This window comes from Panicum virgatum, chromosome 5K (assembly GCF_016808335.1).
Source record: "Panicum virgatum strain AP13 chromosome 5K, P.virgatum_v5, whole genome shotgun sequence".
NCBI classification, from domain to species: Eukaryota; Viridiplantae; Streptophyta; class Magnoliopsida; order Poales; family Poaceae; genus Panicum; species Panicum virgatum.
In genome coordinates, this window is record NC_053140.1 from 35789070 (window position 1) to 35805467 (window position 16398).

General features: G+C 43.3%; 2 protein-coding genes across 2 annotated transcripts; one reads left to right on the forward strand and one right to left on the reverse strand.

Annotated features, from left to right (window-relative positions):
- Window positions 1–1387: 1387 nt before the first annotated feature.
- Window positions 1388–6740, reverse strand: LOC120707171 (prostaglandin E synthase 2-like). The gene is made up of 6 exons (XM_039991992.1): window positions 6319–6740; window positions 5696–5830; window positions 5508–5583; window positions 3535–3629; window positions 1903–2070; window positions 1388–1777 (listed from the first exon to the last, which is right to left on the reverse strand). Exons 1-6 carry the CDS (start codon window positions 6644–6646, stop codon window positions 1617–1619), a joined length of 963 nt encoding a protein of 320 aa, XP_039847926.1. The 5' UTR covers window positions 6647–6740; the 3' UTR covers window positions 1388–1616.
- Window positions 6741–10239: 3499 nt separating this feature from the next.
- On the forward strand, window positions 10240–16269 carry LOC120707172 (ATP-dependent zinc metalloprotease FTSH 5, mitochondrial). Its single transcript, XM_039991994.1, has 7 exons — window positions 10240–10569; window positions 11234–11321; window positions 11661–11921; window positions 13403–13639; window positions 13715–13839; window positions 14453–14929; window positions 15007–16269. Exons 1-7 carry the CDS (start codon window positions 10543–10545, stop codon window positions 15913–15915), a joined length of 2124 nt encoding a protein of 707 aa, XP_039847928.1. The 5' UTR covers window positions 10240–10542; the 3' UTR covers window positions 15916–16269.
- The last annotated feature ends 129 nt before the right edge of the window (window positions 16270–16398 follow it).

A 16398-nucleotide genomic window follows, 5' to 3' on the forward strand; every position in this document is an offset into this window, starting at 1 on the left:
CGATATGAATGAACTGGCCACAGCAGGTCTTGGAATTTCTCTTCAAGGCTGCATAATTGTTCAACTGTGGATGCGGCCATCTTGATAATGGCAATTGTGTTGAATCGGACCTAGGGGTGGTAATGGGTCATGGCCCTAATGGCCTCTTCACAGCCCAATAAAGCCTTTAAAATTTTTAGTTCAAAAATACATATGTTTAGAGCCCGACCCTTTTAGGGCCCGATCCTTAGATTTTCTAGTTCAAAATGTTGGGCCCTTTACCACCCCTAATCGGACCATGTTTTTCTTTACTATGCTCTTGTGCTCTTCATTCAGCATAAACTGTAGTTTCACCGACCATGTTGTATTCTGGCTCAGCTTTCAGTATCATGTAGCTGTGCTGAAAGATATATGATTTTAACAGACTGATGCAATACTTGCTTGGAAGATATGAGAGTTGGTACTATGAAGGGCATAGCGCCCTCCACTTGCTTGCTTTTACTGGGTCAAAATTGGCATTCTGAAGCATGTGAATGTATCTCTTTTGAAGCTTGAAGTCATTCTTGGAATAAAATGAAAATACATATGAGCACTAAGTTCTTACAGAAACTCCTCGAGTCTCTCATCTGTTTGGGCAACACCTGTGATATGTGGACATCTAGTGGTAGAATTCAAGGTTGTCGAGGACAAATGAATTCAGACTCCCATTATCATGATCCCTGAAAGTGACAATGCAGATCATCACCAATCACCATGCATATGTCCGCTGGACCCACCGTGCCCGGTCAGCACTGTTCATTGCATCCACGTCCGTCAATTTACATGTCTAGATCAGCACATCATTCTTTGTTCCTTAATCCCTGCCGTATAGGTTTAATTACTTTCTCTAGTTTCCTTGTGCTACTGCTCGTGTAGTATTCCCTGACCATATAGTGACCAATAATAACTCCTTTTCGTGTACAAGAAAACTGTTTGTGTTCTTAATCTGTTGGCCCTTCATGTCTTTTCGTATCTGTTCATCACTGACCCCCAAGAAAACTAATTTAATGTTACAAATGTTAATTGTAGTTTTCTATTCGCTCGATCCAAGTTACAGAAGTTTAACGGAGGACAGGGAGTGGCATGATCCCGAGGGAAATATTCGGTGCAAACCAATATAGTGACCAAGAAAACTAATTTATGTTCCAAATGTTAATTGTAGTTTTCTATACGCTCGATCCAAGTTACAGAAGTTTAGCTTAAGATAATGCTAAAATAAACTAACGGAGAAGAGCGATTGGCATGATCCTGACCACCTGGCCATCACCTCGTCATCGCTACTCCAGACTCAAGTACTGTAGGTACAGTAGACATCATCCGACATTTTTAATCCTTCAAAGTTGGAGAATATCGTCAGACCACATCACCAGAAACAACCACAACCATGTTTCCAAGTCAAAACACTCGGTTCCGCCGTGGTATTCAAAGTTGCACCCCATTGTCAGAGTACAAACAACCACAAAGATGTTTCCAGGTCAAAACACAGTTCCTCCGTGCATTGTGTATGGCAAAGAATTATTTCATACACTAGATTTTGGCAAAATTTTGAATAGTTTGATGTCTAGGACATATTCCGATGTCAAAAGTATAGTTTCCTTCTACTCCTGAATTCTTGATGGTTCTCCAACTGCATCTTCCATTCGCTGGTACCACTCACCGATTTGAGTATTCTCAACCATATCTTTTCCAGCTCTCAAGTACCGAATAGGTCTCAGAACACCGAAGACGGCAAGGTCTGCCAAGTTAGGCTTGGAACCACCTGTTGAAATATGTACCAAGACAAAACAACCACACAGTTACTACTGGTTCAAGAAAATCAACTTATCTCTACTATTTCCCTCTTTCTATGCATTTTTTTACTTTGCAAATGAATAAATAGGATACCTAGGAAATCTCTTCCATTCAGGGCTTCGACCCATGTGTTGGCAGCATCATACAATGAAGCACGCTCGTCAGTGATATTGTATTTCTTCTTTAGCTTCTTCGATACCATGTACATGGCCGCAGCACCAGCATACTTCACAGCAAACCTCTCTGTAAAACTGAAATTACCTGCATCACAAAGGTTTGGAGGATAAGAACATATTGTTTGTGAAACAAGTAACAAAATCATGCCTCTCACGCAAAGTAAATTTGAGTAGTCATCACATCAGTTGGTACAGTACAATTTTCTAATAGTTTTTTCTCAATAGCTAAACACATCGGGAGAGAAATCAGAGAACGAAATTGCACAATTTTTTCTAGACAGACATAGGAAACGACCCAGCATTGACTGTGTGTATTAGAAAATGTGTTTATTTGCAAAATGCATTAGGCACAAAAAGTAATCAAGTCAAGGTTCATCAATGATCAGGACTTGACTCATATGCTGTTTGTTTGCCAGTTTCACAAGATCAAAATGTTTGTGCCAGATATTGTGTATGGAGCAAAAAGGAAAAATACCCAAGCAATTCAATGTATGTGATGGTATTTCTGAGCTAATATAAAATCACCAAACAAAGAAGGCAAAAACATTATGTATGTGCAGCTGTAAAATAAATTGAGATGAAGTTTTAGGTGCAATATCTCTGCAAGTTATGAAGAGTCACTGGCTGTTAGATGCAACCACCAAAGAGAATTATTCTTCTGACATTAGACATGATGCTGCCATGGTTAACGCTATCTGAGTATACAAGTCGCAATAACTAAGAGACTAAAGGTAATGGTGTGCTTGTCCTTCATATTTGCCAAGATACAGAAGAAGGCTTCACAATTGTATTGAGGTCAAAGTGAACAATGAGACACAAGTTCTGAATATTCTGTAATACATTTCATGTTCCCTTGCACCCAGTACGGAACAACCCAGCAGAGGACTCTACTTTCTGAAAAGGATGTAATAGCCTTTTCTGGGGACCTACCCTGAATCTTTAACTCACTAGCGCATATAATTTTCAAATATTCTTTTACTTCTCACTAGGGGGAAAAAAGGTGATGGCACAGAACTCCACTGAAGATAGTGTTGGGCTGTCATCACAAAAACTGGAAATCAATGGAGTGATAAGATCTTGAATAGTAGCAGCCATTACTGTGGAATGATGGTAATTGGAACAAAATGAATGGAACGAGATTTGAAAGTGGCAACAATGAAAAATTATCCAGATCTGTCCGTAACCCCTCAATAAAGAGCAAGCAAAATTATAATCCGATTTGATCCAGATATGTTTCTCATCACTGTTCATTATGGAACTCAGAATTTCACAACTTCGTATTGACTTGATCGTATGCTGATATCACCCAAATACCACCTATTAGTCCACGAATCTATGTAACTATTTACAATTGTGTGCTTTATGTGATCTTCAGTAATTAGAAGCAGGAGCTTAAATTTGCACGGGTATTCATGATAGTGCTCACCTCGCCAAATTCACTATTGTGGAAGACGAAAAGACACTGAAAGTGCACCTCTAAAGTTCAACGTATGAAAAGAAAGGAAGCATAGAAGGATACACAGAACACAGTGAGACATGATAAGGTTACCATGTTGGGCAATGTAGTCAAAAGATTCTAGAGCTTCTGAAGTTGTCCGATATATGTTAGGAGACAACATGTGCACAAGGTGCTCATCAACCCACCTAGATCAAGGAACAAACATTAGAGCAAAAAAGAAATTTGGACAAGCAAGCGATCCTAGCAATGTTTGGAAAATTGCAACGCTATAGGTAGGTGGTCAGGCTCCTCAGCGCCTAGTCAACTGTGCTTTTGGCATATCAACACAATAAACATAAAGCAAATACACAAAACCACCTAGAAAAACAAGGGTTTTTTTTATTCCTACCATTACAATTCTTCAACTTTGGAGAAATGCCATTACAATTCAGCTATTTTGAAATTTGCCATTACAATTCTTCATACATCCGAACCTTGCCATTTTATACGTCTTCTACGTGCTTGGGCCCGCTGTCAGGCCGTATATGTGTACGTATATTTCGTAAACACTACTGCTGCTTCACTCCCTCCACTCAATGACGTGCGGGCCCCACTCGTAAGGTTCTTCTTCAACCTCCGTCCTGGTGGTCAGCGGCGGGCTCCAGCGCTGGGAGCACGACCTCGCGCCGCCGCAAGGAGCCAGAGGAGGGCCGCCGCACAAGCTTCGCGGCGAGGGAGGAGGAGGTTGCACCGCCGCTGGCTCCTCACCGACCCACCCTGCTCCCGCCGCCATGGCCCCGCGCCGGAGCTGCCACCGCCGCATGCGCCGGCGAGGGAGGAGGGATCTCGAGCCGTCCCCTGCTCGCCGCCCGGCTGCCGCTCCCACCGCCGCGTTGTGCAGGCCGTCGTTCACGCCACCGCTCGCCGGCCGCTAGCGTCCCTCCCCTGCTCGCTCCCGGGCCGCCGCGCCCCCCCCCGCTCCGCCGGGCGCGGCCGGATGCCGCACGGGCCTCCTCGTCCAGCTGCGCCGCGGCTCCGCCCCTACTCCGGGGCTCCGGGCCGCCGCACCTCCGCCCTGCCTCGCTTCAGAGCTGCTGCTCCTCCCCCACGCCGGCATCCCCTACCTCGCGCCGGTCGTGCCCCGCCTCGCCCTCGCGCCGGCCATCCTCTTCCTCCCCGGCCACGCCTCCTCTCTCTCCCGTCGCGCTCTGCTGCCGAGCTCGCCGGCCCTCGCCCCTGTCCTTGCCGCTCCGCTCGAGCAGGGGAGCTCTGGTTGAAGAAGAACCTGACCAGTGGGGCCCGCACGTCATTGAGTGGAGGGAGTGAAGCAGCAGTAGTGTTTTCGTCCCTACAGAATATACGTACACATATACTGCCTGACAGCGGGCCCAAGCACGTAGAAGACGTATAAAATGGCAAGGTTCGGATGTATGAAGAATTGTAATGGCAAGTTTCAAAATAGCTGAATTGTAATGGCATTTCTCCAAAGTTGAAGAATTGTAATGGCAGGAATCCAAAAAACCCGAAAAAACAATGCCTATCACTAAGTAAAGTGTTGTACCACCTTGTGTATGGCACTGTTCTTTTTAAGCACTGGTTTTAGGCATAATCATGCAGAGTGGTGAAGAAAGCATGATTTAAAAAACTGATTCCAATATAATACCAGTTCGCCCCAATGGGCCATAGTGGTAGTGAATGGTACAATGATAAGGTCAGTACCGGGCAACGGGAAGCTGGGTTGGCACAAGTTTCTTCAAACATGTGTGGAAGTAAGGAGTTAAGAAAAAGGTTATTCACAAACATTTCAAGGAACTAGCAAAACCCGAAATTTACCAACGCAAATTTAATTTGATGTTTGTTTTGTTTAACTTTAAAATACTATATTCCTTCCCATTTCCACACCATGGGCTCGCTAGAAATTTTGCAATGGCAAGTCATAACCTAGTAACACATATATATAAATTAAAAAAAAGAACACTATAACACATTAACACAATAGCTAAATAATGAGAGAACCAACATGATGAAATCATATCAAGCACCACTAACTGCACAGGCAATTAATGAAAGTAATGATAAGATACCTTCGCCACTTTGCTTCTTCTTCATTTGTGAGTTCATCATCAGGTCTGATCCTGTGCTGTAGTATATTGATTATATCTGCCAAAAACAGATAACAAAAATGCAAAAGGAATTCATTGTTTAGCCCATATGGAAAAAAGAACATGGGATTTGCAACTACGGTGATGTAAAAAGGACAAAAGAGTGTAACCTGATGAATCAACAAGCTGTTCACCATCTACCGTCAATATTGGGACTTTCTTGTAATCAGACCACTTGATTTCCTTTTTGCTCAATGGATTAACTTCCACAACCTTGTATGGTATATCATGATAGTCTAAAAAGGCTGATATAAAGGCAATGGAGAAAAGGTTAGTATCATGGCAGTGGGAGCACCAATATTCAAGAATAGAACAAGATGTTGTTTTCAAGCAGACAATTTATATTGCCCTCCTGTTCTATGCAGTGGAAAAAACAACACTGATACAAAAATCTTCAGCAAACTAATACTCCTCTCAGTGGTGATGCACTGTTTTGCAATGAATGATCCCTTGTTGAATTAAGTTCATCTATTTTGTCCATTTATGCATCTCCGAGTACCAGTAGTAATTACAATGAATAAATTTAGCACTACATCAAGAGGATGTCCCTCATCGGACTTCCGTAGCAATTACAATGATGTACTAGTACCGGTAGTAATTTGTAGAACACAAAAATCTCGTATCCCCAGAACCCCAGAAATCTCTACAGCGAAAACTTAATTCCAAACGTACCGCAGATCGGAAAGAGGGATACCATAATCGCGAGACTGGAGCAAAGGAAAGGAAGACTCACCTCTGACCTTGTTGCAGAAGGGGCACGCCTGGTACTGGTACAGCACCACATTCCGCGGCAACAGATCCGTAGGCGGCCGCTCCTTCGCCTTCGCCTCCGCCGCCGCTACAGTAGCGAAGGTGAGGGAGAAGGACACGGCGCCAGCGACCCCGGCCGGCATCGCCCTCGGGGATGGAGGCGGCAAGCGGGGCGATGGCACCAGCGGAGCGCACCACCTCGAGCCAGCGGCGGCGGAGGCGGCGGCAGCCGCCGCTGGGGAGGCCGCGCCGTGGAGCGGGCGGGCGGAGAGGAGGGAGCGGAAAGTCCGCGCCGCTCGCAGGGACCTCATCGTGCGGTGCAGTCGGGAGCGGCGGGCCGCGGGTTCGCGACGGCGGGCGGCGGACTGGCGGTGGGCGGGATTGCGGCGGCGGGCGGCCTGCGTGTGCGGAAATTTTGCGTGGAGAAGGGGTGCAGAGCGTGGCCTGGGCAACCCGCTCCAGATGGAGGACGCGTGGCGGGTGCTCCAATCCGACGGCCGCACCGAGAAGCTGCGTCTCAGAGCGTGACTCGGGCGCCAGCTCAAAGGCGATGTTTAGTTTAAAAAAACTCGTACAACATTATATATTAAAAAAATAATTAATCATACAGTATAATTATTTTATACAAGATGAATCTTTTAAAGTCTAATTAATCTATAATTAAACATTAATTATCAAATAAGTACCAAAACTCAAGCTTTTTCGCGAACTAAACACAACCAAAGTCGGCCCACTACAGTCTGGCTCTACTTTTCGAGGGCTCTGAATGACACGCACGGCATCAACCGCGCATTGCGTATAAATGTCTGTTTATTTTATCTAGCACAATAAGATTTACTACCTCCCATCCAAATAATAGGTCATTTGACTTTTTTAATTCTAAATTTAATTATTTGTCTTATTTAAAAATTTGTGTAGAATTTGACTATATTTTAGGTAATCGTGTTTAGCTTGGACACGTTTAAAAAGCATAATAAGTAATGAACATATAAAGCAGATGGGCGAGTTCGCAAGACCTTGCTGATACACGATAAGATGGAAGCAAACGGAACATGTATTTAATATTACATTAGAGCATCTCCAAGAGTCTTTCTAAAATCTACTCTCTAAATTATCATTTAGAGAGTCATTTGAGTAAAAATCATTTTTATAGTTCTTAAACTTGTCCCACGCTCTTACTCTGGTCTTTAAACTTATCTCGAATTATCATTTCGGTTCTCATACTCTCAAAATACACATATATCCGAAAACTTGTCCCATATTCTCAAACAAGTCCATATACTTCCAAAATAGAAAAAAAAATTACGAATTGTTTCGTACTTTTAGAATTTCAAATTAAGTTCTAATCTCACTCAAAATTGATAAAAAAATTCATGAGGCAATCATCTGGGATACAATATTTGATGATTTCTAGAGTTGTTATTTTAATATATTTATTTAATAGTTGATTTTATTTATAAATTAAAATAATACTGAAATCATTTATCCTCTACTCTAAACAATCCTGAGAAAATCATAAAAATTATTCAAAGATAGGTTATCTAGAGATTTTGATATTTCACATTCAATTTGTCATAATTTATCCATAACTTTTGGATCCACTTTGAGTGGGAATCAAACTTGATTTGAAAATCCAAACAAATTTGAAACAATTTGTAAAAAAAATTCTAAATAAATAAAGCATTTTGGAAGCATATGGACCTTGATGAGAGTGTTGGATAAGTTTAAGGATTGAGATAAGAAAATGGGACAGGTTTACAGATCATTATGTGTATTTTGAGAGTACGAGGACTGGGATGAGAATCCGGGACAAGTTTAAGGACCAGAATAAGCGTGGGACAAGCTTAAGGACTATTATGTGCATTTTAAGAGTACCGGAACCGGGATAAGAACTCGAGACAAGTTTATAGACCGCCGGTGAAATTTACTCTTTCTCAATGTTGCGATCGGTGAATATTGATATTGCGACGTATCATTACAAGATTTTGTTTCTCCTAGATATTACAATGAGTGACTTATAAAATACTTTGGAGAGGGCGGTGTTGAAACGAACCCCACCATTTTTTTATTAAAAGGAACCCTTCCTGCTACTCAGTAGACAAACCCCTTGAATCCTGACCCATGCCTGAGAGGGTCATATCTGAAAGGGTCATGCCTCAAGGCGAGAAAAGTGAGGGGAATTTTTACCCAACAGCCGGAAATTCGCTTCACATAGAAATCGAATTCAGAAACCGAGCAAACCAACTCAGCCGTCCGTCCTTTTTGCAATGGGTTACTTAAACTAATCCCAGTGCAAGGTTCATACAGGTTTCATACACATTAAATGAGATGCCACATAAACAAAAATGATGACATGGCAAGAAATTTATGAAGAGAGAGAAAAAATGGGTTTCATTTAGATGAAACTTAGATTATACTAGTTTCCAAGATTATGAAACTTTATGAACTAGCATCGGGGATAGAGAGTTTCATCTTAGGGTGTGTTTAGTTGGTGAAAAAGTTTGGATTTTGGTATTGTAGCATATTTCGTTGTTACTTGACAAATAATATCCAATTATGAACTAATTAGGCTTAAAAGATTCATCTCGTACTAATCAGTTTGACTGTGTAATTAGTTATTTTTTCAACTGCATTCAATGCTTCATATATGTGTCCGAAGATTCGATGTGACAGATACTGTAGGAAATTTTTGGAAACTAAACAGGGTCTTACCTGATTTCACCCAATCATGTTCATGGTAATTGAATACAATGACTTGCCTATAAAATCGTGAAACTATGCATTGGGAGGTCCCATTTCATCCATAGTTTCGAAAAACTTTTGATGATGTGTTAACCGTGTATTTTGAAATTTTGCACTGGGATTAGTCTTATATCATTGCAAAACTCTTTCTAATGCGCTCTTCGGAATTTCTAACTATTTTTTTTCAAGGTGAAAAAGAGTGTTTTATTACTCAAAATGTTCACTGCAATCCAACTCAGCACATGTCGAAGCTGGGAACCGCGAGTCCGCGACATAGGAGAATGCGTGGTTCACTTTGCCAACTGTCAACTCATGAGCCGCACCATTATATCAACTCTGGAAGTCATTCACCGGCCGCAATTGCCTCTTCGAAGACGCACCGAAGCGAGTCTCGAGAGGAGGGCCCCTCCCGCTTCCCCAGTATGGGCATGGCCGCATGGCAACCACAGAGTTGCAGTTAGTTTCAATGATCATCACTATACTGTTGGCACCACTCCACTGCTACTCGCTCCGTTCGGTTGGTAAAATGCCAGCTGTTTCAATAATATTTTTTTGATAGTGGTTCAATAATATTCTGTGAGAGAGAATAAGTAGTCAAGGGAATAGAAGACCGTCCTTCTTCCAGTTTTTCATCACCCCGTTCCTTTCGAAGTGCGGCCAAGCTCTGAAAATGATCGGTTCCTCCTCGTGCAGCATTAGAGGAAAAACAGAGCATGATGGCTAATATAACTTTTGAGCACAACTTTAAGCAAGATTTTCACATCCTACTAGCTGCAGATACGTTGCTCAATACTGCTCAGGTGGCTGTGGCTGGTGGTTGGTGACTGATACTGATTTATTATGAAAGAAAATTACTGCTGACTGGTTAGTATTGGTTTGGTGTGTGAGACAAACACTGTTGGCTGGTTGCAGCCGAACAAAATCCGTGCAAGAGCAAATATAAACTTCACACTACACAAAGAAGAGCTAAGGAGATGGACTCAAAATTCCAAATGCTGACCAGCTGGGCCCAACGGACGTGGCCCGGCCCACCAGCCCGCCCATGGTCAGAAGAAAATACTTACTCCTACCTTCAAACAATATTCCACCTCAAAAAATATCAAGATACTAGCACTTTGTTATTTAAATATTTCATTCTAGAGCCTCCGCCTCCGAGGGGTAGAAAGCAAGAAAAGAAAAGAAAAAATCGGAGTTCTCCCTCGCCTCGTGTCCTCTTCCTCTCCTTCCAACCTCCCCTGCTCGCGCGTGACCTGGGCCGCCGCCGCTTCCCTCCCCTCCACACCTCGCGCTCCCGCCTCAACCGCGCCGCCACCGCCGCCGCCGCCTAATCCTGCCTCCGCCTCCGCGCGGCCCGGAGCCCTCGTTCCCCGCGGGATCGTCCGGCCGTCCTCCCACCTCCGCCCGCGTGGGCTCTTCTTCGGGATCTCGTCGGTCCGGGCGGCGCGAGGGCTAGGGATTCAGGCCCATGGCGTGGCGGCGCGTCCTCACCCAGGTGCCAATCCTGATCTTTTTTCTTCGTTCCCGCGCTTTGTTGTTGTACGGGGGATGCGGGTTTGGGTTCAAAGCTTCGATCTTGAGGTGGGTGGGGTTGGGGGCGTCGTCGTCTGGGTCTCTGGGATATGAACAGCGTGGGCGTCTATCTGATTGTTATACGTAGCTATCTTAGGAACTGCCTGTGTGGATGCCTCTTCTGTTGAAACATGCAGGCGATAAGGCTACGCTTTTGGACAAACAGTGATCCAGTTTAGTTTTGTATTCTGCTATTTTCAGCTTCTAATGGAAATTGGAAAGAATCCCTTCTTTTTTAGGACAAATAAATACTTGAGGTTCTGTTATATGACCTGTCATCAGATTGGTTTGGTAACCTGTATTTGAGTTTACACGAGATGCCGGATCTAGTCCAATATTGTTGTTAGTTGTTAACTTGTGTTTCGTAAAGCAAATTCTGAGGATGTGGAATAGTAAGAACTAAACAAAAACAATTGTGGCATCTTAGTCTCTTTGAATATTGCGATGTGCTGGAATGATTGTTTCTTGTAATAGAATAACTTCACTGTAATGTTGTGTTCTATTTTCGTTGATGTATGTAAATGTGTTAATGTTGGTTGCTTTAATTAACCCAGGTTTATCTGTGCGTGTGTGTTGTCTTGTTACAGATCGCAAAGCACCGACCCACAAAAGTAATCTACAATGAGCTAGTTGCTTCCTCCCCTTTGGGCACTCTTAGAAGTGAAGTCACTGCAGGTATACTGAGTTTGCATATCAACTGCCATCCATTTCACTTTCACTATTACTTTATTAGTATGTTACCGTGTTGTGTGGCATTTACAACTTTCTACAGTCACCTTGCTCAAACATATGAGCTTCCATATTATTTGCCATCCAACTTTTTCCACATAGTAAACATATCTCCGTCCTTCATTTTTCCTGTTTATGAAGTAATCACTAAAACTGTCTGCAATGGTTGTCTTGGATCTATACTACTTTCTTTAATTCATGTCATCGTTTCCATTCTAGTGTATTACTAAAATGTCTTTCTGCTTCTTGTTTGATATTTGTTTTATTGTTTGGTGCCCGTCACAGGTGCAAGAATTAGAAACTTACAAGAGAGGAATCAGTCCAGCTATATTGGTAGCCTTGCACGCCGTGTGCGAGACCTAGACTCACCAAGCGAAACTTCTCTGCTTAAAGAAATTTACAGAAGTGACCCAGAACGTGTCATACAAATATTTGAAAGTCAACCTTCACTCCATTCCAATCCAGCAGCACTTTCGGAGTATGTAAAAGCTCTAGTTAGGGTTGATAGGTTGGATGAGAGCACCTTGCTTAAAACATTGCAGAGAGGTAATGAAGTTCACGGACATTTTCTTTGTTTCATGATTGATATGTCTTACATTCTGATGCGATGTGTGTGAAATGCTGGTACTGCTTTTATTTTCTAATTCAAAAGGTGAATAAAATACCAACACTTGAAAAACATATTTTTATGGTTGCATTGTTATATTATAGGCACATTCAGTGCCCTGCTCTTTAACAAGCTAGTGTTCTGTTTCTATGCTTGTGAATAAATCACGAAACTTAGCTTGTAGGTGTTCTGTCGAAGAAAGCTTTATGTTCTGTTTTAGTTCTGGTTTACTTTAATATGTAGTTTCTATATGTATTATAAGCATTCTTAGCCATTGAGTTTTATTCAATGAGAAATATGAGAGTTGTGATAACTGATAAGCTTGAGCCATTTATTGTTTTATTATATGTTATATATATGTGGTCAAACACATTTCATTTTCAAAGGCTGAATTAGGATTCAGCGAATATTCTTTGTCATATTACTCTCTTTTTACATACCATTGGCTAAACTTTGCGATCTTTTGTCGTCAAGTTCTGCTTGGCGACGCCTAGGCGGCGATTAGGCGCTAATCGGAGGGGCACCGTGTTGATTTGGGGCTAGGCGGGCATCTAGGCGGACTAGGTGGTGTTGAAGGAGTCAGAGTGGCGCAGTAGGGGTGGAGCGTCCGGCGGAGGAGCTTCGGACGCGCGCGGACCGCAGCGAGTGCGGGCGACGACGGGTGCGCAGAGGAGAAGGGAGAAGGCAGCGCCGGAGAGGGAGTGGAACCTGCAGCTGCTCCCCTGCTTGTGCGGTTGCTCCCTTGCGCCGGAGAGGGAGCCTCCCCTGCTCGTGCGGCTGCTCGCCCGCCCGCCTCGGATTCCACGCCGCCGCCGCCGCCGCCGCGAGATCCCCCATCTCCGGGATGGAGGTGAGTGCCGTCCGCCGGCTACCGCTTGTCTTTGGGGGTGGGATTTGGAATGGACTTTTTCTTTGCGATGACCCCGTCCTTGTATCCGTCCAGCTCTCTCTACCTTGCGCTGCTGCTCCGGGGTGAGTGCGGATGCGGCACGATGAGGACGGGCGTGAGTCCCTTGCGGCTGGAACCAGAGATGGATGGATAAGGTTGGAGTCTGAGTGGGAGATGGGCTGGGCCCTTGCTTCTTGGGCCTTTCTATCTATCTAGGCCAGCCTTTCTATCTATTTAGGCTCACTATTCAGCTATTTATTTTTATCTTTAGAAGATAATATATGCAATATTAGTATATATATAAAACACCTAGAAAAACGCCTAGGACCGCCTAGGCGCGATTAATCCCGCCTAGGCGCTAGGCAGTGGGTCACCGCCTAGAATCCGCCTAGCGCCTAGCTGAACTTGGTTTTGTCGAAATGAGTCTATAAGTAGACTTCCTCTATTGAAGCCTTTGTAGCTTCAGTTGATACTGACTGACCTTTGTTTAACTTGAAACTATATTTAATTATCTATGAATTATCTATACAGGTGTTGCTGCTTCTACAAGGGGGGAAGAAAGCTTTGGTAGCATTCCAGCATTAGTTGGTGCTGGCCAAGCGACAAAAGATGGAGTTCTTGGCACTGCAAATGCACCTATTCATATGGTTACAGCAGAAACAGGTCAATTTAAAGATCAGCTTTGGCGCACCTTCCGAAGCATTGCACTAACTTTCCTTCTTATTTCGGGCATCGGGGCTCTCATCGAGGATAGAGGAATCAGCAAAGGTTTGCTTTTGTGAAACATGTGTATTTATTCTGAATTGAACTTCATCCCATTAACTATTTATGAAATTAATGTAGGTCTTGGTCTGAACGAAGAGGTTCAACCAAGCATGGAGTCTAATACGAAGTTCAGTGATGTAAAGGGTGTTGATGAAGCAAAATCTGAACTTGAGGAAATTGTTCATTACCTCCGAGATCCCAAGGTAAACGTTTTTTAATCGTTGGTCATTAAAAAATGGTATAGTATCCAGCTGCTTGGATGTAGAATTCCCTCAAGTCAAACAATGGTACTTGGAGATTTCTTTACCCCACTTGGTGGTGTTTAGATGTTATATACCCATTAATATTGAGGAGGGTTCCATTGCCTTAGTGGTATGTAACAGCATTCTCCATGCCATGATGTGAAACTACCATGCAATACATCCAGCTCCCTCTTTTTGAGTCTTGAGTTGTCTTGGGACAAATTCATCAACCAATATCTTTTGCTGGCACAACAATTTTAAAACATCAGTCCTTGGGCTGTTTGGTCTCGTCGTTTCATTTTGTTGACATTGCTCTTCCTAGCCTTTGTAAAATAGGTTGTCAATAAATAGACTTGAAGTTTTCATTGATTAGTTTATCAATATTTTACCCTGCTTTTGTAATGTTGTAAATGTGTAAATTCATGCCTTTTCCATGTTGATAGTTTGTGAGTTACCTCCACATTTTTGTATATTTGTATAAGTTGTTAAGCTCATCTTTTCTATGAAAACAGTAAAGTTAGGTCCTTTTTTCCATGTTTTTTATACGGTGGTCACAAAATTGAATCGTTTTCAGCGCTTCACACGTCTTGGGGGAAAACTTCCAAAAGGTGTCTTGCTTGTTGGCCCTCCTGGCACAGGGAAAACCATGCTAGCGAGGGCTATTGCTGGTGAAGCTGGTGTACCTTTCTTTTCATGCAGTGGAAGTGAGTTTGAGGAGATGTTTGTGGGAGTTGGAGCTCGAAGAGTGCGCGACCTTTTTGCTGCAGCAAAAAAGCGATCTCCTTGTATAATATTCATTGATGAAATTGATGCAATTGGTGGGAGCAGGAATCCAAAGGATCAACAGTATATGAAGATGACCTTGAACCAGTTGCTTGTTGAGTTGGATGGCTTTAAGCAGAATGAGGGGATAATTGTCATCGCTGCAACCAACTTCCCTGAGTCACTAGATAAAGCCCTAGTCAGACCTGGGCGTTTTGACCGTCATATTGTTGTTCCCAATCCGGATGTTGAGGGTCGGCGGCAAATTCTGGAGTCCCATATGTCAAAGGTGATTCTTGAGAAGTCCTATTTATGTGCCATCCAGATCAAAAAGTATTCTCTTACCCGTTTGTTCGTTTGTTGCAGGTCTTGAAGAGTGATGATGTGGACTTGATGATCATTGCCAGGGGAACACCGGGATTCTCTGGTGCTGACCTTGCTAACTTGGTAAATGTTGCTGCTCTTAAGGCTGCCATGGATGGTGCAAAGGCTGTCACAATGACTGATCTTGAGTATGCAAAGGACCGAATCATGATGGGTAGTGAGCGAAAGTCAGCGGTTATTTCTGATGAAAGCAGAAAGTTGACGGCATACCATGAGGGAGGGCATGCTCTTGTTGCCATCCACACAGAAGGTGCTCACCCTGTCCACAAAGCTACCATAGTACCCAGGGGGATGGCCCTAGGAATGGTGTCCCAGCTACCTGAAAAAGACGAGACTAGTGTGTCAAGGAAACAGATGCTGGCAAATTTGGATGTCTGCATGGGTGGACGTGTCGCGGAGGAGCTGATATTTGGGGATACTGAAGTGACATCTGGTGCGTCATCTGATTTCCAGCAAGCAACTGCGACAGCAAGAGCAATGGTTACTAAATATGGCATGAGCAAGCAGGTTGGCCTTGTCTCTTACAACTACGAAGATGATGGAAAGAGCTTGAGTTCAGAAACAAGACTTTTAATTGAGCAGGAGGTTAAGAATTTCTTGGAGAATGCATACAATAATGCAAAGACTATTCTCACGAAACACAATAAGGAGCTCCATGCTCTAGCCAACGCACTTCTTGAGCATGAGACTCTCACAGGAGCCCAGATAAAGAACATATTAGCGCAGGTAAATAACAAGCAGCAACAGGAGCATGCCATTGAAGCACCACAGAAGACCCCTACCGCTCCAGCATCACCAGCTGCATCAGCTGCAGCAGCTGCTGCTGCAGCCGCTGCAGCTGCACAGCAGGCGGCAGCCAAAGCCAAGGGGGTAGCTGGTATCGGATCTTAGCGCATGGAGCACCCACCAGTTTGCATTGTGTATATTTCACCAACCTAGCAAGCTGTTCCTGCAATTGACGGTCAAGAGGATCATCAGGAGTATCCTAAACTGCAGCAGCAATAGAACATACTGATTATGTGTAAGCTACTGTTTATGTGCCTTGAGCGCAAAACAAAAGACGAAAACTCTACACATTGTAGTAGGCACATTTAGCTGGTGCTTGAATCAGTTTTGTACCCACATCGAAAACAATTTCTGTTGTTTAGACCCCAATAATTGATAGCCTTTGATCTGCCTGCCTTATGTACCTAACAGAGCATCATAAATTGCAACACATTCTGAATAAAATGTCATTCTGAATAATGACGAGTCAATTTCGCAGCTCTGATTAGGGATGCAACTTGAAAATATTTTGGGTCATTGAGTCAATAAAAAAATTTGATCAAATGGATTAAAATGCATTTCACATAATTAATTGTGAAGGAAAAATAA

Coding starts and splice junctions, on each gene's coding strand:
- LOC120707171 (XM_039991992.1), bottom strand. CDS start 6,646: ATGAGGTCCCTGCGAGCGGCGCGGACTTTCCGCTCCCTCCTCTCCGCC. Junction 5,831..6,318: donor CTTCTGCAACAAGGTCAGAG/GTGAGTCTTCCT, acceptor CCTTTATATCAG/CCTTTTTAGACTATCATGAT. Junction 2,071..3,534: donor TGACTACATTGCCCAACATG/GTAACCTTATCA, acceptor TTTGTGATGCAG/GTAATTTCAGTTTTACAGAG.
- LOC120707172 (XM_039991994.1), top strand. CDS start 10,543: ATGGCGTGGCGGCGCGTCCTCACCCAG. Junction 11,322..11,660: donor TAGAAGTGAAGTCACTGCAG/GTATACTGAGTT, acceptor TGCCCGTCACAG/GTGCAAGAATTAGAAACTTA. Junction 14,930..15,006: donor TGGAGTCCCATATGTCAAAG/GTGATTCTTGAG, acceptor CGTTTGTTGCAG/GTCTTGAAGAGTGATGATGT.